Consider the following 21,629-nt stretch of genomic DNA (forward strand, 5'->3'; position numbering starts at 1 on the left):
TTCGCCAGACGAGTCCCCAGAAACGACTCACCATTTCTGATGGAAGATTTTGCTGAAGCCTTAGCCGCTGCGGCTTCCTCAGTCAGTTGGGCCCATAAGGCAAAACATTGATGAATGTTCATACGGGGGGGAATCTCTTCAACCCGCGAATTCCCCCTCTGCTGCCTCCTCTCCTTCTCGGCATTTGGGGAAGATCCACAAAAGTCCATACTGCTGGATCTATTTGTGGACGGAGTCGTTCTGTCACGTTGCACACACGGGAAACAGAGAGATCCAATTTGCAGTATTTATTAGGGTAATCCAAAAACATAAATCCAGTCCAGGCAGGGGTCAAAACCAACGTAGCAATCCAAAAACATAAAACAATAAACAAACTAGCACAAAGCAGAACAGACCTCAAAAGTGACGTGATGAATAACAACGACTCCGTGACAAACACTAAAACAGACAGGGTATATATACACTCAAACTAACAAGGTGATGGGAAACAGCTGAGTGCAATGAACTGATGAGTGACAGACAGAATGCTGGGAAATGAAGTCAAACGTGAAAGACACCGTGAGAACGAGGACCTCTAGTGGCAACCCAGGGAACACAAACCAGACACTGTGACACAGAGTCACTGATTCTCCTGGTCTTTTCACCACAGAATCTGAGGAGCTCAAAGACTGACCACTAACACCTGAAAAACAGAGGAAGATTAACGTTAATTTATTTAAAACAGCACCTTTAATTGAGAAGAATTGAGAGTTTCTCACATGAAATAATCAACAGCAGAACTCCATGCAGTAGCATTTCCATTATCACCCCAAAACTGTAAAAATTATTAGCAAAATATTTAGTTGTACTGCAGCTGCAGGACACTGAGAAATTGGTTTTATAACAACTACTTTTACAGTTGTGTCACACTGACCCTCCCTAAATCATTTAATTTGCATACAAAGGCAAGACAAGGTAACTATGGCAAAACTGGAACTGAGAAAATGGATTCAAAAATTCTTTACTGAATTCTGATTGATTTGATACAATATTCACATTCTGTTTTCTTTGAATCTGATTTTTTTTTAGTAAAGACTTGCTGACATAATTTTTTTTTGTATGCCTGTAATACATTTCAAATTGCAATAAATCATAAAATCAACGTAAACACCGGATAGATAGAACGATCTTTTGTTTTTTCTCAGCAATATTTTATATTTAATTAATTACTAATTCTGGCCAAGTGCGAAAATCAAGATGAATAAATCAGGCTGTTATTGTTGTGGGTGTAGTAAATGTTGGATGTTTTTATTATTGGTGTTTTGAGCTTTTGGCATAGTTTTGTGTCTGATGATGAATACAGTGGGGGCTTTTAAAAGGGATAAGTAGAAGTAGGTTTGCATAGACTGCCCTCTAAAGGCACATTTTCTGTATCCCAATTAACCTCTGTAACCATGTCTGCCTTTCAATGTATTGTTTGTTTATTCTTATTTACTAGTTCAGAGATAGTAGCAAATTATGAATTAAAAAAAAATTATAAAAATTATTTACTACTATTATTGATTATAAATTGTTTAGAATAAAAACCTTTTCAAAAGATAAACATTAAAAAATCACACAGTGGAATGCTATAGAGCTCAACTACATTTTGAGTTGAGAATGATTTTATTCTAGCTAGAAAATAACAATCTCTTTGTGAAATGAATGTTTTTCTCCAATATATGTTGGCCACAATTACTATTTGCAACCTCCTTTTGCCAAGATAACAGTTCTACCAGAAAGACTCGGAGATAAGATACTGTACAATGATGCATTTTATTAACAGCCCAGCAAGCCATATATACAATAAAGTTCTTTGGCGTAGGCCCCGTCCATAACTCGCGATCCGAGGGTACGGATTCTGCATATCCTGCCTGAAGATGAAGGCAGGGGCACAGCCGACCCCCAAAAATGGGTGGAAGAATAATTCCACTGGACGAAGCCCACCCCCAAAGAACATGAAAGAAAAGTTTACCCAGATAGTAGAGTTCCATCGATATCGTCGTGGGAATGGAACTCTACGATCTAAAAGTGGAGCATGCTTAGCTTTATATGAAAAGATACTTTTCTGCTGCTGAATTTACATGAGACATTTACGCATTTGCTGACGCTTAGAATTAATTGATTTATTTAAATTTATTTATATATAATTTTTTTTATATATTTTTTTTATATATATATATACTAAACCACGCTGAGCCGCAGAGACAAGGCCACGCTGAGCCACATAAAATGAGGCCGCGCTGAGCCACAGAGACAAGGCCACGCTGAGCCACATAGAAACGAGGCCACGCTGAGCCACAGAGACGAGGCCACGCTGAGCCACATAGACAAGGCTACGATGAGCCACATATAGACGAGGCCACGCTGAGCCACAGAGACAAGGCCACGCTGAGCCACATGAAAACAAGGCCACGCTGAGCCACAGAGACGAGGCCACGCTGAGCCACATAGACAAGGCTACGATGAGCCACACATAGACGAGGCCACGCTGAGCCACAGAGACGAGGCCACGCTGAGCCACAGAGACAAGGCTACGATGAGCCACATATAGACGAGGCCACGCTGAGCCACAGAGACAAGGCCACGCTGAGCCACATGAAAACGAGGCCACGCTGAGCCACAGAGACGAGGCCACGCTGAGCCACAGAGACGAGGCCACGCTGAACCACATAGACAAGGCTACGATGAGCCACACATAGGCGAGGCCACGCTGAGCCACATAGACAAGGCTACGATGAGCCACATATAGACGAGGCCACGCTGAGCCACAGAGACAAGGCCACGCTGAGCCACATGAAAACGAGGCCACGCTGAGCCACAGAGACGAGGCCACGCTGAGCCACATAGACAAGGCTGCGATGAGCCACACATAGACGAGGCCACGCTGAGCCACAGAGACGAGGCCACGCTGAGCCACATGGACAAGGCTACGATGAGCCACATATAGACGAGGCCACGCTGAGCTACATAAAAACGAGGCCACGCTGAGCCACAGAGACGAGGCCACGCTGAGCCACATAGACAAGGCTAAGATGAGCCACAGAGACAAGGCCACGCTGAGCCACATAAAAACGAGGCCACGCTGAGCCACAGAGACGAGGCCACGCTGAGCCACAGAGACAAGGCCACGCTGAGCCACATGAAAACGAGGCCACGCTGAGCCACAGAGACGAGGCCACGCTGAGCCACAGAGACGAGGCCACGCTGAGCCACAGAGACAAGGCCACGCTGAGCCACATGAAAACGAGGCCACGCTGAGCCACAGAGACGAGGCCACGCTGAGCCACATAGACAAGGCTACGCTGAGCCACAGAGACAAGGCCACGCTGAGCCACATGAAAACGAGGCCACGCTGAGCCACAGAGACGAGGCCACGCTGAGCCACATAGACAAGGCTAGGATGAGCCACATATAGACGAGGCCACGCTGAGCCACAGAGACAAGGCCACGCTGAGCCACAGAGACGAGGCCACGCTGAGCCACATAGACAAGGCTACGATGAGCCACACAGAGACGAGGCCACACTGATCCACGCAGAGACACGGCTACAATGAGCCACACATAGACGAGACCACGCTGAGCCACACAGAGACAAGGCCACGCTGAGCCACGCATAAGACGAGGTTCGCTGAGCCGCTAGGCCGCTAATGCTGCGCATGAACGAAACGCGTATAGAGAAGCCACTAGGCTGCGCGAAGACCCCTAAGGACCGTATTGCCAGCGATAGGCGCAAGGACGAATTATTCAAGCTGAGACCATCGCCAGATAGATAACGCATGACACCACCACCAGTAGTTGCATAGGTATTTACCTGAACCGTTACTGGAGAGCTTGCTGAGCTTCGAGGATGACCGTCTGCCCAGTCTCTTAATAGCTGAAGTAGAAATGCCACGATCAGCTGCTGTAGTGGCTGCCCCGATCCTGAAGGAATGACCAGTATACTGGGAGGGAGATAGACTGCGGCTTTTGAGGACGGAAACTGATAAGTCCTGAACCAGCTTAGAGAGGAGTGCTCCATTAGTTAGGATAAATAGAGGGGAATTTAATCATAGATGAGAAGGGACAGAATTTATTACTAATTTATAAATGATAATGTGATACAGAGCCTTGAGAGTCATTCTTAGAATTCTTAAGAAAGCAAGTAAAAAATGAGGTAAAAAAAAAACTAAATCAGAAGAGACCAAATTGGAGTATTTAGCTCCTGGAGTGAATCCCCTGGATGCATGAGCCATGTACGCTATAACAGACACAGCTACAATCTGAATACAACAATAGGAAAAGAGACCATTGCAAACAGGGATTAATAAAAGGGGGTTGGATGGATTTGCTTTTCTTACTTAGTGTGTAATGATGCCGTTTAAGCATAACCAACACCTGCAAGGTTACAACGCTCAAAGTTCAAGCAATGGGAGAATTCCATTAAAGGAATTGCTTTTAAAGACCACAACAACGCTGAGAGGAGCTAAACGACATTACTCCTGGGTTGGTGCCTCACAACCCTAATTTTGCATGAATCTGCGCACGGGATATGATTTATAGATTATCTAGACATAATAGCCAATCAGTGACTAGAGATAGCTACGCATGAGCTACATAATTCATCAACGACCATTCGGAAAATTGTCTATACGTTGAACTTCTTGAGTCTCCATCTTGTATAGAGCTATAATATGAGCTAAATATGAGCTGCTCATATTTGGAAATTCACCAGCACTGCCCAGTGACGGGACATTTTTTTAGATGTGTAATTTCTAAACTAATTTCTAGTTTAGAATGAATTTTTTTTTTTTTTGTATATTGTTGTTGTTCCCTCTCCTTTCCGGATTAGTGTGTCAGTTTTGGGCATAAGTCAGTTTCAAGAACTGGTTGTGATTCCACATGTATCTGCCTTGTAGGCCGGATTGGGAGTTTATTAGGATGTATTTAAATGTACCTATTGGTGAAAATCAAATTTTCAATATTGTTTATATGTGTTTTTAAAAAAAAAAAATGCTTTAAGACAAACCATTTGCAAATTCATATCAACACCATTGCTGAGTATTTTCTCCTTAAAACTGCATTGAACCAAAGACAGTCTCGCCGGTGTTTCTTACATAAAAAAAAAACTACCGTGTAACCAATCACGTCAACGTGCGGGCGAGCTTTAGCATATCATTACTATGTTGTGAAGCAGGGGAGTCTCATAAGAAGCCGGGTTATTGCGGTATATTTTTCTGGTGATATGAAAAATCGTGTACATATTGAAATATAGCGGGTGAATTGTGTATATGATTTATATTACGATGTTATAATGAGCAATTATGATTTTCTCCACTGACGTTCTAAGTTGTTCAAAGTGTTTGTAAGGATTCTGATTTTTAGAAGGTAGCTGTCTGACTCTGAGGGTGTATTCACACCAAGAAAGTCCGATAGTTCACTTGCTTTGGACAGGACCAAATACATTTTTGTTTTTGTTTTTTTTGCGAAATTTGCGCTTGATTCCTACTGGTTCCACAATGAGAGCGGCGCGGCCAGAGTTTTGGGCGCTGCGGCATATTAAATATTTTACAAATAGTTTTTCTGCATGAGAAATACAATGTGTGGCGGGAGAGCGTGACAAAAGACAGAAATGAGTGACTGTCACGCTCAATGCGTGACACTTGAGAGCCCTGTCACTCATTCATTCAATTCCAATGATGCACACACGACGCGCAGAAAGACGCGCAACAGTATCGTGTGGCCAGACAGCGCGCCGGAATGGAATGTAGTAGGCTACAACAGATCACTTTCCCATAACGCAACTCCGACTACGGAAGCCTGTTAACTCAAAGGCGCAGTGCTTTCTTGCAATTGGGTCGGTTCATGTTCACACCGTAAACGAACCGTACCAGAGTTCGTTTGGAACCGTACCGAGACCACCTCTTCAGCTGGGTCTCGGTTCAGTTGTTTGGTTCGCACCCGAGTTCGATTGCTGTATTCACACCTGCCCAAAAGGTCCGCACCAAGGGGGTAAACGAACTAGAGTTCGATTCAATCGAACCAAACAAGGCAGGTGTGAATACACCCTGAGATGGTGAACGGGAACATGGTTTGTGTAACATTAGTAAGACATTATTTACTGTTTGATAACGTTGTCAAGCGAAAGACTAATCATATTAATTGCCGTTATGTGTTCAACGTTGTAGAGAGCGATACATAAAATGCATTACCAGAAGACCCTGTATGATTCACTATCTTCTTCTGAATCAGTTTCTGGTTCAAACATATATGGCTGAATTAAACCAGTACTTCCACTTGCCATTGTGCAGCGTTTAAGTTGACTGAGTGGATCTCTGAGCTGGTGTGAGTGATTGAGTGGAGGCGGGGCTAATTTGCATGTTGCAAGTTGAATTCTTTTTTTTAAGTTATATCTTAATCTTTTTTTTAAATAAGCTCAATCCTGAGAATACCCATGTATTATTTGAATTAATGAAGTTATGTGGTAGAAAAAATAATCCAGTCCATTATTAATATAAGGGAATGTATGCTGAAAATATAAACTTATATTTACATACTAAGACATACTGTGGGAAACAGACGTCCTTATGATTAAAAAGAAGGAATCAATTTAATAATAACAGGTTTTTGCATTTAATACATTCAAAACACTTCAGACAGGCCTTATGTCACTTCAGAGGCTCTTCCCTTTTTTCAGTGTAACTCAACCATGTCCACTTCATTTCTCATGAGTTTTTGCACAGCTGCCTGTATTAGTGTTTCCACAGTGTGTCTTGCACAGTAATACACTGCAGTGTCTTCAGTCTTCAGCTGATTCATGTGCAGATAGAAATTAGAGCTGTCCTTAGTTGCTGTGAACCTGCCCTGGACTGACTGAGCTGAGCTCTTATAAGAATCTGAACGATAATAAATAATCCATTCCAGTCCTTTTCCAGGTGCCTGACGGATCCAGTGCATGTTAGTGCCACTAACACTAAACCCACTGCAGGCACAGGTCAGTTTGTGGGAACCACCTGGAGCCACAACTACTGACTGTTCAGACTGTGTGAGCACAACCTGAGAGTCAATACCTGTGGATAAACAAAGAATTTACAAATAATTAGGATCATGTATTTATTTACAATTATAAAGAGTTTCTTTTGTCCAGGGAATATACTTACCAGACACTGCGGCCAGCAACAGCAACAGCAACAGATACAAAGTGAACATGACTTATATCAAGGCTGAACTAGTGATGAGTTCTCCAGCCAACAGTGTAGTTGTTTAAATATGAAACGGGCATCAGATAATTTGCATAGAAACCCTGAATTAGCAAAAACTAGATCTTGTGGCCATTGAGGGTAATTTTATGAACAATAGTTCAATTCAAATCAATTCAAATTTATTTGTATAGCGCTTTTCACAATACATATTGTTTCAAAGGAGCTTTACAGAAAGTGCATTTCAGAAATGTACTTAGAAAAAAAAACAGTTAGTTAATCATGTATTAATTTATGGCATAACATATCGCCGGCGTTGAGTCGTCTCTTCACAGGCGTCGAGTCATCTCTTCACAGGCGTTTAGTCATCTCATCGCAGGTGTTGGTGAATCTGAAGTCTCCGTGAGAGGCTGGATACATGCGTCCCGAGATAACAGCAGAAAAGCAGATGGGAAATAATTAGCATAGCTGCTGTTCATAATATTAATGCATTCGATCTAATTCAACTTCATTGCCGAAGTTGTGTACGTGGGCTCGCCCTTCAGTCATCTTATTATTGGCTGCCTGTGTGTTAAGTTGTATGTTTCTTTACGTTGTTTTTGGTTAGTTTGGATGTTGATTATTGTGCAATGTGTTAAGTTGCAACTTTGTTGCCCTGTGATTTGTGAACTTCTTTTTTTCTACAAGTTAGTGTTCCCTTGTGGTGAGTGTTTGGTATCACCAACCACTCTGAGTTTTGTTATTAGTTGTGTCTAGTATCATTTGTTTTGTGTATTCATTAATCTTGTTTTTGTTTATAGTAGGCTGATGGACCCCGGGTTGGGATGCTAGCTTTCCTTGCCTTCTGCTGGTGGTGGTACTTCAAGCACTTAGTGTGGTTTGCCGCTTGTAACCACTTATACGTCACTGGGCGTGCGTGTGTGTGTGCGTGTGGCTTTTGAATTAGGTACTTAGCTAGCCTACCCCACTGCGGGTGAGCCTCAGCCATCTTAACAGTTAATTATTTTATTTTCTCGTTTATCGTGTGTGTGGATGAACAGTGTGGTACGAGTCATGTGTGTGTGACATTCTGCCTTACAGTGACCAGAAGGTTTTACCTATTGATGTGAACTTAATAAATTTACTTTTGTACTGATATCCACGTCTCTTTGCCCTCCATGGTAACGAACCTGTGTGCCCTATTTACTTTGGGTAGTTATTTCCCCTCTCTTTGAATAGGGGTGGCGTAGTCAGCTTGTTATTTATTTACCACTATACGATTTGGTATTTGTCAACCGTTTATTCTCGCCACCACGCTACATTCTGGCGTAGTCGGCAGGGTCCCGTGTTCGGCAGAGACGTGGGTACATGTGGTTGTATTGGTAGTGTTTTTTCTCCTGTCTGGTTTCTTTTTAATTTTCTCTTTTGTATTGAGTGTTGTAGCAGCAAGACAGCAGTGTGCATTCCGTGGCCTTGATTCCGATTTTCAATGTGGGTCTACTCCCTTCTCTTATTGGTAGGTGTCATTGTGGTTGAAGTAATGGAGGTGCTGCAGGAATTATGAGAAAGGTGAGCTCAACTGAGGGCCGATAATAGGAGATTGCGTCAAGCATGTCTACCCTCGCGACCTAGTTCCCATGAGGCACCTCCATTTGGGCCTGGGCTTTCGGTTACCACTTTTCAATTAAGTTATGACTATGCTGCCCTACCAGAAATAGCTGTTTTTTTCCCTGAGACAGGAAGTGGTATTTTGGTGGTAGGGCTGGCTTTGATATTGATGAGTGGGTTGAGGAGATTTAAGCTTGTATACAGGCCCGCCATTTGTTTGTTTTGACGCAGCTTTCTTTGACCATTTAGAGGAGGAGGTAAGAGGAGGGATTAAGTACCGTCTAGAGTTTGAGTGGAATAATCTGGATAATGTAATTTTCTGTATTGCGGAAGTTGTATGGTTGCCCAGTCACATGTCTCGTTACAGGAGACATTCCATGAAGTAATGGGAGGGGGAGTCAATATTGGAGTTCTCCCTTGCCCTCATAGGCCTCCCGGAGTGCGTTTCCCACCGCCCTCTGTTTGTTTCGTCCTCCGCTGGGGTTTGCAGCCTGGCCCATCTGCATTGTCTGCAGACTAGTTCCGGTCGAGTCAATGCGTGGGTAGGCAAGTGACTGGTTTGGGTCTTTTAAATATGTCCCGTTTAGTGTTGTCATATCCCCATCTTGTCATATAGATAGGCGGCTTTTAAGTACCGTACGTGGTCGACACTAGCTCTATAGTATCTACTGTTACTGAGAGTTGTTTTTGTAAACTTTGAACTATGGGGGCTGGACAGACTTCAGTCGTGCTAGTGGTTGTAGCTGCCGGCTTTGTATGGGCCTTTAATTCCTTATGTTGGTTATTTGGGATTGGACAATATGGCTCTGTTCTGTTTGGCGGGTCATTAACCTTGAAGCTCATTTTATTATAGAGGCATGAGGTTCTGTTTAGATAATGGCACCTGTAAAATGATTTTAAGTATGGTGTCACTATGGTGGCTCCTGGGGTCTAATTCTGTCTTTGCCCCCTCTTTTGCCCTGGCACTAGGTAATTTCTTGGCTGTAGTGGCAGTCGGTCTATCGTCGGGACGACGATTCAAATGCTAGGGGTAGATTGTGGCAGAGCGGCTTAGACCCCGCCCTGTTATTTGTGGCCGTCACATGAGTGATAGATGTGGCAGCCTATCGGCTGCTGTCCTTGGCCTATTTAAAAGCTGTTTATGCCACCTGGTGATGCGTCATTGTTAGCTCCGCCCCTTGTTGCAGGCACGCTGCCATTCAATGCTGGCCGTGTTTGGTTGGCAGCGCCGCGCTGATGTGCAGGCTCTTCCGTTCCCCCAGGTAGGCTATAGGTAAATGTTTGTAATGTAGACTTTTGCAGCTTGCGATAATCGACGGGCTCTACCTTTCAGTTGGTTTGCTTTTATGTGTACGCTGCTGTGAGCAACCGCACGCTTATACAATTCCGTGATGATCAACTGGTATGTAAAGTTATTCTTTTAAAGTTTCAACTAATATTTAACTGAGCTAATCAACTGATGTCTGATGTTTTTAGCAGGATATTGATTCTTTTGAAGATGCTCCATCTTAATGCGGACGTTGGGCTGATCGTTTTCTGCATAAAATCCATTTAGACTGCGCTGCTGTCTTGCTGCTGTGCTGCTGTGTTTCTGTTTTTGTTGTATGTCTTCATCGCTACAACCATCGATCTGTTCACCGCTGCAGGTGCCGAAGTTGTGTACGTGGGCTCGCCCTTCAGTCATCTTATTATTGGCTGCCTGTGTGTTAAGTTGTATGTTTCTTTACTTTGTTTTTGGTTAGTTTGGATGTTGATTATTGTGCAATGTGTTAAGTTGCAACTTTGTTGCCCTGTGATTAGTGAGCTTCTTTTTTTCTACAAGTTAGTGTTCCCTTGTGGTGAGTGTTTGGAATCACCAACCACTCTGAGTTTTGTTATTAGTTGTGTCTAGTATCATTTGTTTTGTGTATTAATTAATCTTGTTTTTGTTTATTTTAGGCTGATGGACCCCGGGTTGGGAGGCTAGCTTTCCTTGCCTTCTGGTGGTGGTGGTACTTCAAGCACTTAGTGTGGTTTGCCGCTTGTAACCACTTATACCTCACTGGGCGTGCGTGTGTGTGTGCGTGTGGCTTTTGAATTAGGTACTTAGCTAGCCTACCCCACTGCGGGTGAGCCTCAGCCATCTTAACAGCTAATTATTTTATTTTATTTTCTCGTTTATCGTGTGTGTGGATGAACAGTGTGGTACGAGTCATGTGTGTGTGACATTCTGCCTTACAGTGACCAGAAGGTTTTACCTATTGATGTGAACTTAATAAATTTACTTTTGTACTGATATCCACGTCTCTTTGCCCTCCATGGTAACGAACCTGTGTGCCCTATTTACTTTGGGTAGTTATTTCCCCTCTCTTTGAAGAGGGGTGGCGTAGTCAACTTGTTATTTATTTACCACTATACGATTTGGTATTTGTCAACCGTTTATTCTCGCCACCACGCTACATAAGCATTATGTGAATGCTTGGCTAAAGAGATGCGTCTTTAATCTAGTTTTTAACTGGGACAGCGAGTCTGAGCCTCGAACAATATCAGGAAGGCTATTCCAGAGTTTAGGAGCTAAATGTGAGAACGCCCTCCCTCCTTTAGTGGACTTAAATATCCTAGGAATGACCAGAAGCCTCGATTTTAGTGATCTTAAAGAACGCGATGGATTGTAGGGCGATAGAAGGTCCATAAATACACAGGAGCTAAACCATTTAGGGCTTTATAGGTCAGTAGTAATACTTTGTAAATGATACGGAACTTAATAAGGTAACCAGTGTAGAGATGATAAAATTGGTGTTATATGATCATATTTCCTTGACCTAGTAAGAACTCTAGCAGCTGCATTTTGCACTAACTGTAGCTTGTTTATTGAGGATGCAGGACAGCCAGCTAATAAAGCATTACAATAATCTAGTCTCGAGGTCATGAATGCATGAACTAACTTTTCTGCATCAGAAACAGATAGCATGTTACGTAGCTTAGCAATGTTTCTAAGGTGGAAAAAGGCTGTTCTTGTAACATATGAAATATGATTTTCGAAAGACAAGCTGTGGTCTAGTATAACACCCAGGTCTTTTACTGTAGTGGATAAAGTAACAGGACATCCTTCTAAATTAAATTTGTATTGTACGAGGTTTTGTGGGTAGTTTTTTGGACCAATAAGTAATACCTCCGTTTTATCTGAATTTAATAGCAGGAAATTACACGTCATCCAGCATTTTATATCTTTGAGACACTCTGTCAATTTAGATGAGTTAGTGTTTTCATCTGGCCGTGATGAAATATGTGACCAGTCACGGAAACTAGGGACACAAGTCGGTTCTGGGGCATTTTGAGTTATTCATAGATTCTGAGAGTGTAATATCCAAGCTTTCCAACGATGTGTAACATGTGGAAATCTGATAATATTTGGAGAAGTTGTGGCCATTTTAAAGTAGGCACTTAAAAAAGCTCAAAGAGGAGAAAACGAGCTAAAGATTGTGCAGTTCTCACCTGTCTCTGCTGCTGGGGGTGACAATAGGGCTCATTTACATCTCATTTAGATAAGCCATACCCCCTGTAAAGCTCCTCCATGTGCTTTACAGCTTTTTTACACTTCGAATGAGTGCACTTCTGCCGCACTAGGCGAAAAACAATTGTGCTGCCCCTCTATTTGCAACGTACCAGCAACAACACACAAAGACCAATAATGCCATATAGCCTGCATATAACGCGAAACCAGCAACAACACATAAAGACCAATATGCCATATACATATAACGCAAAACCAGCAACAACACACAAAGACCAATATGCCATATAGCCTGCATATAACGCAAAACCAGCAACAACACACAAAGGCCAATATGCCATATACATACAGTATAACGCAAAACCAGCAACAACACACAAAGACCAATATGCCATATACATATAACGCAAAACCAACAACAACAAACAAAGACCAATAAGCCATAGGCCTACATATCTATAGCGCAAATAGTACGCAACGCTCGTGTGCCCAAAATGTCAACAATATTAAAGTTTATGTAGGAGGCAAATGCCTGCTGGCATTTTTCTTTAAGCAGTCATTTCTGCAATTTTCCAAATAATCACATTTCACCTCCTCAAATTACTGTTGCAAATCTCTTTACACCACTTTCTTATGTGCGTATACACACACAAATGAAATGTCCGCAAGCACATTATATCATCAGCAGGTTCAGCATCTTAAATAACGACTAAAGAGCAAATGAAGCTTAACTTACATTTCAGAAACACGCACGGCAGGCCTTCATCGCAGCAGCAAAGGTCTTAACTGCATCCTCTATTTCGATTCTCCGTCACATATGAAACAGCCAGCCACCGCTGTCAGCGAGCCGAGCCGCCGTATTGAAGCACTGAGGGCGAGCGCGCTGCGCCCATACCTCCGGTTCAGTTTCCCGAGCCCACGAAGTGCGGCGAAAACATTTTCGGTGTAACTGCCAGACGGTTCATCTCGTCTGCGACAATCTTTGCGGCATCCATCTTCATTGAATTTTGATATCAGAGAGAGCTGGCCAGAGCACAGCATAATAAGTAGCCATGTGGTTGACTTGGAGGGCGGGGGCAAAAGCGCCGGGTTATTCAGTATGGAAATACACACAGACAATGACACGCCACGCCCCTACTGCATGCTAGAATCTCCGAAAACAAGCCGATTTCAACCTCAAAATGTAAGCTTTTAAATATACCAATACTGCTATCTCAAACATGGAGAGGCTTCTTCGTGATTTCAATTAACAGATTCTCCAAAAAATTGAAAATCACCAATTTTGAAAAAAAACTCTTCTTTCTCATTTTGCTCGAAAGTTGTGCTGCCGACTTGTGTCCCTGGTTTCTGTGACGGGTCACATATATAATTGAGTGTCATCAGCATAACAGTGGAAATTAATTCCATGTTTTCTTATAATATTACCAAGTGGCAGCATATATATTGAGAATAGCAGGGGGCCTAACACCGATCCTTGCGGCACTCCATAGTCTACTGACGTTATCTTCGATTTTTCCCCATTTAAACAGACAAAATGGTAACGGTCTGATAGGTACGATCTAAACCAGCTTAATGCCTGTCCCTGAACACCAGTGTAGTTTTGTAGTCGATCCAAGAGTATTTTAAGATCTATAGTGTCGAACGCAGCGCTAAGATCTAGTAGAATTATTGAGATACAGCCTTGGTCAGAAGCTAAAAGTAAATCATTTGTAATTTTAACTAGCGCAGTTTCTGTGCTATGATGCGGTCTGAATCCTGACTGAAATGTTTCATAGATATAATTTTCTTGCAAGAAAGAGCACAATTGAGCGGACACAATTTTTTGTAGTATTTTAGACATAAATGGAAGATTTGAAATGGGTCTGTAATTTGCTAGGTTATTTGGATCTAATTGTGGTTTCTTAACCTGTTAATAACCAACGCCCCCGATACCGGGGGCAACGGGGCAACGGGGCAACGGGGCAACGGGGCAACCCCCCCCCCCCCCGCGAAAAAAAATTCATATTCAAATTTCTAAGCAACCACTGAAATGGAATAACACAAAATAGGTATCATTTTAAAGCTTAGAATCTCAGCTTTTTAATGCATCTAATCACTTTGATCAACTCCTAACGAGTGCTGAGTAATCCCTCTAAAACGGAGTGTACCGCCAGCTGGCGCCACCTAGCTTCGATAAAAAATAATAATAATATTTTTCAAAAATATTACCTTGATCAACTTAAAATAGGTGTCATTTGAAAGCTTAGAGTCTGAAATTTACAATGAATGTAGCCAATTTTATAACTTCCTAAGTAGTGATGAGTTATTTGCTGATAAATAGAAAAAAAATGTTTTCATAATTTATGAAGTAGTACATACTAAAATATGTCAAATACATCATACAGCTCAGATAGTCATGTGCCATATGTCATTTGAAAGGTCTCAATGAGTAGAATAGAACAAGCATAATTGTTTCTGGCTTTTTACTAAACTTGAGTGAGGTTTTGTACAAGAAGCCCCTCAAGAGACCATATGTAAATCATATAAGGATGCATAATTTAAGGCACATTTCCGTTCGTAACTTCATTAAACATACTCCGATTGTGGGAAATGACACATCATTATTTACAGCAGATTCTTACGATTAAAATGAGTCCAAACTTAACATAATCCATAACTCAGAACTAAAGATATTCCTCATGGATTTCTACCACAAAGAAAATCCACAGACGCACGTAGCCAAGCAAGGTAGCTTAGACTTGGCCTTTTCACTCGTATCTTCATGAAAGATACATCGATCATGAAAAATGACATATTGTTATTTACAGCAGGGGCTCACGATTAAAAAGAGCCCAAACTCAATATATTCCATAAATCAGATCTAAAGATATTCCTCATGGCGTTCCAACACAAAAAATACCACAGACGTACCTAGCCAAGTATATACTGGTGAAGCACTCGCGTTGGTTTTTCGCTTATAACTTCATGAAACATGCACAGATCGTAGGATATTGCACAACATTATTTTCAGCAGACTCTCACGATCAAAAAGAGCCCAAACACAGCATAATCCATCACTCAGATCTTAAGATATTCCTAATGGAGTTGTAACACACGCACCCCCACAGGCGCACATAGAGCCTTGTATATAGATGGAGCACTAATGCCGCGATTTCACTCATAACTCAATGAAGCATGCATAAATCGTGTAAAATGGCACATCAATATTTACAGCAGATTGTTAAGATTAAAAAGAGCCCAAACTCACCATAATCCATCACTCAGATCTAAAGATATTCCTTATGGACTTCTAACACATGACGTTGCACTATGCGCACCAATGAAGTAGCAGTAGCAGTGATGCTATGTTGTTTTGATGTGACGTTTCAGCTCATAACTCCATGAAACATGCATGGATTGTGAAAAATCGAACATCTTTATTGACAGCAGATTCTCACGATTACAAAGAGCCCAAACACAACATGATCCATTTCGTTGATCACAAGATATACCTCACGAAGTAATGCATGCTTGGCTAAAAAAACATGTATCTCATCTTTCCGGGATGCAATGTGTTTTCCAATGTTTCCGGAGCCATCCGTGCTTTTTTCAAATGTGGGATAACACAAAATATGTATCATCTTAAAGCTTAGAATCTCAGCTTTTTAAAGCATCTAACAACTTCGATCAACTCTGAACGAGTGCTGAGTAGTCCCTCTAACTCTGAGGGCACCGCCCGCGGAGGCCACCTGGCTGCGAAAATATTAATTATCATATTTTTCAAAAATATTGCCTTGATTAACACAAAATAGGTGTCATTTGAAAGCTTAGAGTCTGAACTTAATAGTGAATGTAGCCAATTTGAACATCTCCTAAGTATTGCTTAGTTATTTGCTAATAAATAGAATTTTTTTTTTTTCATAATCTATAAAATGCTTTTTTTTACTATGTACTGCAATGTGCCAAAAACACAATACAGCTCATGAAAGATTCACAGATCGTTGAAAATGGCACATCATTTTTTACAGCATACTATTACAATTAAAATGAGCCCAAAATGAACATAATCTATTGCGTTTATGACAAGATATTCTCCATGGAGGAACAATTTTAAAAATGCCCATTAGGGGGCGTCAATGACTGAACAAAAAGCCTGTCTTGGTTCCAAATGCTGTAACTTTTGATTCCTTTATCCAATCACCACACAATTTTATCCAGATGCAGCTCAGATGCAGAGGGAATTCACCAAAAAAGAATTTTCCACCTACCTTATTTCCTTCCTGAGTTATTATATGTCAAATAAGAAAGATATGCAAAATCATAATAAAAATTATATTTATTTTTTGTCTTTTATCAGCAGTTTCTCGGCAGGAAAATGTCCAAATGTAATGTAATTTATATTTTCAAAAAATTTGAAAAGTGTTCTATCAAACGATACCTACCTTTTGACTCTCCTTGCTATAGTTTTGGAGTTATGAGTCTTTAGTTTTGTGTGTCACTCAGAAAACAACAATTTTTTATTGCCTTTCAAATGTGAGAGGACTAAACAAAAAGGCTACGTTTGTTCAGAATGCTGTAACTTTTGAGTACTTTATGCAATCACCAGAAAATTGTATCCAGATGCAGGTCACCTGTAGAGGGACTTCACCAAAAAAGAATTTTTGAGCTACCATATTTCCTTCCAGAGTTATTCCATGTCAAACAAGAAATATGCAAAATCATAATAAAAATTTTATATTTTTTTGTCTTTTATCAGCAGTTTCTCAGCAGGAGAATGTCCAAATGTAATGTAATTTATATTTTCAAAAAATTTGAAAAGTGTTCTATCAAACAATACCTCCCTTTTGACTCTCCTTGTTACAGTTTTGGAGTTATGAGTCTGTACTTTTATGCGTGTCTCTCAGACAAGACAACTCAAAAATGGCTTCAGTGCTTAACAGGTTAATGAGAGGTTTTATTACTGCCAGCTTGAATATTCTTGGAACATGACCTAAAGATAAAGACGAGTTAATAATATTGAGAAGAGGCTCTTCCACTACAGGTAAAACTTCTTTCAGTAGTTTAGTGGGTATTGGATCTAAGAAACATGTTGTTGGTTTAGATGCAATGATAAGTTTATTTAGCTCTTCATGTCCTATAGTTGTAAAGCGGTGTAGTTGTTCTTGAGGAGCGATAATTGAGGCTGAATCATAAGACACCATAAGAGATTGTACATTTACAATTGTGTTTCTGATGCTTTCTATTTTCTCAGTGAAGAAATTACTACTATACTGTAGCGGAATATTTTGCTCTTGTGATGTCTGTTTATTTGTTAGTCTAGCCACGGTGTTAAATAAAAATCTTGGATTATTTTGGTTATTTTCTATTAGTTTGCAGAGATGCTCAGCCCTGGCTGCTTTTAGAGCATTTTTATGACGTGACATACTGTCTTTCCACGCGATTCTAAAAACCTCTAAATTAGTTTGTTTCCATTTACGCTCTAAGTTACGAGTTTCTCTCTTGATAACATCCGTAGCACTGTTGTACCATGGTGCCTTAGTTTTCTCTCTAACCTTTTTTTAATCTAATTGGTGCAACAATTTCTAATGTACTAGAGAAAATGGTGCTCAAACTGCTAGTCATTTCCTCTAGTTAATCTGTTTGTTTGGGCTCACTGCGCAGCTGAGATAGATCAGGTAAGCTATTTTAGAATCTATCTATTGTGGTTGGAAGGATTGTTCTGCCTGGTCGATAACGTGGCGCAACATGACAAATTTCAGCAGTACTATTATGCAAGTTACCATGTAATGATCAGTGACACCATTTTGCGGTATAATATCTATATCGGTTGGATTGGTTCCATATGATATAATTAAATCTAGTGTATGATTTAGACGATGAGTGGGACCACTGACGTTTTGCTTGACCCCAAAGGAGATTAATAAATCTGTAAACGCGGCCCCTAACGCATCATTTGTGTTATCTACGTGTATGTTAAAATCTCCAACAATTATTGCTTTATCGACATTGACCAATAGATCTGAGAGAAAGTCTGCAAACTCTTTTAGGAAATCAGCATAGGGCCCTGGCGGTCTATACACAGTAGCCAAGGCTTGAGATAATAGGGTTCCCTTTCGTTGTCACTCCGAGTTACGTCGGATGACGACGAATGGGGTTTCGCTTAGAAAGCCTATCAACTTCGAGTATTACAAAACGAGCCAATGGCAAAGAAATGCCATGGGTCTGCGGAATTTGCATGGCGTAACTCCGCCCCACCTCGTGGGTATAAAAGGAGGAAGCCGGCAACATGAAGATATGTTTTCGCTTCGGAGCCAAGTTTATTCTTCTCTCCACAAGCCATCTCTGAATTGTCAGCTTCACAAACGAGTACCTCGAGTGTTGGTGTGACGGCGATCTACGGCGAGCGCGTGCTTCCTGCTGATCTGTTGCAGTGGTCTGCCATTCGGTGCGTGTCTCCCCGGGTGCTTCAACACTTGAGTTTTCTCTCACTAAAAGAGCTTGCACGCGGCACGTCTTTTTAAAGACGGCTCGCCCGTGCATTTAAAAAAAAAAAAAAAAAAAGAATGGTGCGGCAGCTTGGTATCGGACTCTGATGGGCACGAGCGTTGTCTAGTATGTTTGGGCTTGATCATGCTAGAGCAGCGCTCGTGGATGACTCATGTTTTCTCCGTGGGAACATGACCATCGCGTCATTAAGGTCGAGACTTGGTGAACTCACATGAGTGAGAGTCCCCTCATCCACCCCCCGATCTTCGGCTGGTGGCCAGGGGTGACCTGAGGGTTACGGTCTGGAACAAGGCGCCGACTATGTGTCCGCGACCCCAGCCCCCCTCTTCAATGACGGTGCCCGCTATTGAACAGGTGATTCGCACGGGTCTACCCTCTGGTGGCCCGTGTGTTTCATTTGAAGCTACAGAGGATGATATTATGTTTGTAGCAGCTTCACTAGGTGGGTTTGATTTTCCTGGAAGTGACGACTCGTCACAGCTGCCACCTTCTGGTGCATACGGCTGTGCCTGAGTCTGATCCGGAGATGACGGCCATGCTTTCCTGGGACGATTGGTTTTGGGTAAGGCCGCCGACCCTCGTCCACGGTAAACCCCAATACCTTTCTTCCCGGACGTGCATGATGAGATCTCGAAGTCCTAGAAGACCCTCTTGTCTTCTCGGGACCGCTCGCTGATCTCATCCGCCTTTCCTCCCCTCGATGGGGCCGCTGCCCATGGGTACACTGGGGTCCCCCCGGCTGAACGCTCTGTTGCGATGCTATGTGTCTTCAGAGTGCTTCTTCTCGGCACTATCCTAAGCACCCGTCCGTGGCCTGTAGTTTTTTGTCTACGCTTGTGGCGAGATCCTATAGCGCCACGGGACTGGCAGCCGCCTCACTGGATGCCATGGTCATTCTGCTGGTCTACCTGACCCAGATACTCATGGACCTGCACGAGGGCGGGACTGACCCAGGGCTCTTCACTGAGCTGCGCGCCGCCACTGACCTTGCTCTCCGAGCGACGAATGTGGCCGTACGCTCCCTGGGTCAGGTGACGCTCACCATTCTGTGTCTGAACCTGTCTGATGTGCTGGATGTCGCGCGGACCCGTCTGTCCGACATTCCCATATCCCAGGTCGGCCTCTTCGGCGGTGCGGTTGAGGGCTTGCCCAACAGCTCTCAGCCGCCCATGAGCAGACTGACGTTGATTCTGTCCCGACGGCCCCGCCGTCCGCTCAGATCCCTAGGTCTGCCCACCGCCGAAGGCGCCCTCCCGCGGCTCCCACCCCGCCCGTTCACCCGGGCCGCCTCTGGGAGCCGCGGGCGGACGCCACAGCCCTCTCCTGCCCCGCCCCCTGCTACACGCCGGGTTAAGCGGCGCTCTTGAGACGGGCTCCTTGGGGATGGAGCAGACTGAGGTTGACTCTGTCCTGACGGCCCCGCCGTCCGCTCAGATCCCTCGGTCTGCCCACCGCCGAGGGCGCCCCCCCACGGCTCCCACCCCGCCCGTTCACCCGGGCCGGCTCTGGAGGCCGCGGTCGGACGCCACAGCCCTCTCCAGCCCCGCACCCCGCTACACGCCGGGTTAAGCGGCGCTCTTGAGATGGGCTCCTCAGAGATGGGACTCAGTTCTTTCCAGGAGTTGGTAGCAGGACCACTCCTTTTCCCGGTGGAGGGCCGGAGAAGAATCCTTATTCTCCAAAGAACTGACTCTCCCGTCTCTGAGCACACAGAGTTCTCGGACGACACAGAGCGCCGCCCACAAGCCGTGCTCTCCTCGTCCCCCTCTGTCCCAGAGGTGGTTGACACGGCGTGCCGTCCACGGACCGCTTCGCCCCTGTCCCCCTCTGTCGCCAGACCCCTGGCAGAGCAGGCCCCCACGGGACGACCAGCCTGGTCCTCCCCTGGCCCCCTCTGCCAGGGCGCGGTTGCTAACTGTGCCCCCACATCGGGCCGCTATGCCGTCCACGTCTGGGCCAGTTACTCCGCTTCGCTGCACCTCCGGAAGGACTCCTGTGGTTTGCATGACCCCGCTGGTTCAGTTCCTGTGAGCCTGGTAAGAGCTTCCCCGTCTGTCCCGCTGGGTTGCGCGGACCATCAGGCTTGGCTATGCGATTCAGTTCGCACGGTCTCCTCCCCGCTTGGGGAGTCCGCTCCACTTTGGTCGGAGGCTATGCCCCCATCATGAGAGCAGAGATTGCCACCCTGCTGGCGAAGGGTGCAATCGAGTCTGTCCCTCCAGCCGAGATGAGGTCCGGCTTCTACAGCCCCTACCTCATTGTCCCCAAGAAAACCGGTGGGTTACGGCCTATCCTGGACTTGCGCGTGCTGAACCGCTCCCTTCACAGGATGCCGTTCAAGATGCTCACTGCCAAATGCGTTTTCGAATGCGTACGGCCCCAGGTTTGGCTTGCAGCGATCGACCTGAAGGACGCCTACTTTCATGTCTCCATTTTTCCTCGACACAGACCGTTCCTACGGTTTGCTTTCAAGGGGGCAGGCATACCAGTACGCGGTTCTCCCTTTCGGACTAGCCCTGTCTCCTCGCATTTTCACGAAGGTCGTCGAGGCTGCCCTTGTTCCCCTTCGGGAACACGGGGTTCGCATCCTGAGTTATATCGATGACTGGCTACCCCAGCGGCTATGGCATGTCAATTGCCTCGAGTTGTTGGCAGTACGCCTTGCCCTGCACCGCTTCCGGGCGTTGCTCAGGGGTCAACACGTACTAGTCCGATCAGACAATACAGCTACTGTAGCGTACATCACCGTCAAGGTGGTCTACGCTCCCGCCGTATGTCACAACTCGCTCGCCACCTCCTCCTATGGAGTCAGAAGCATCTGAGGTCGCTTCGAGCCATCTTCATTCCCGGAGCGCTGAACTGTGCAG

The 21,629-nt window shown here is 43.9% G+C and overlaps 1 gene segment (V, D, J or C); it reads right to left on the reverse strand.

Moving 5' to 3' along the window:
- Nucleotides 1-6,690: 6,690 nt before the first annotated feature.
- Nucleotides 6,691-7,206, reverse strand: LOC143722436 (Ig heavy chain V region-like). The segment is given in 2 exon segments: nucleotides 6,691-7,067; nucleotides 7,158-7,206. Coding segments are annotated over 2 exon segments (426 nt in total).
- Nucleotides 7,207-21,629: the final 14,423 nt, after the last annotated feature.

Source organism: Siphateles boraxobius, unplaced genomic scaffold (assembly GCF_051911475.1).
Source record: "Siphateles boraxobius isolate OS27281-9 unplaced genomic scaffold, OSU_SipBor_1 66, whole genome shotgun sequence".
Lineage (NCBI taxonomy): Eukaryota > Metazoa > Chordata > Actinopteri > Cypriniformes > Leuciscidae > Siphateles > Siphateles boraxobius.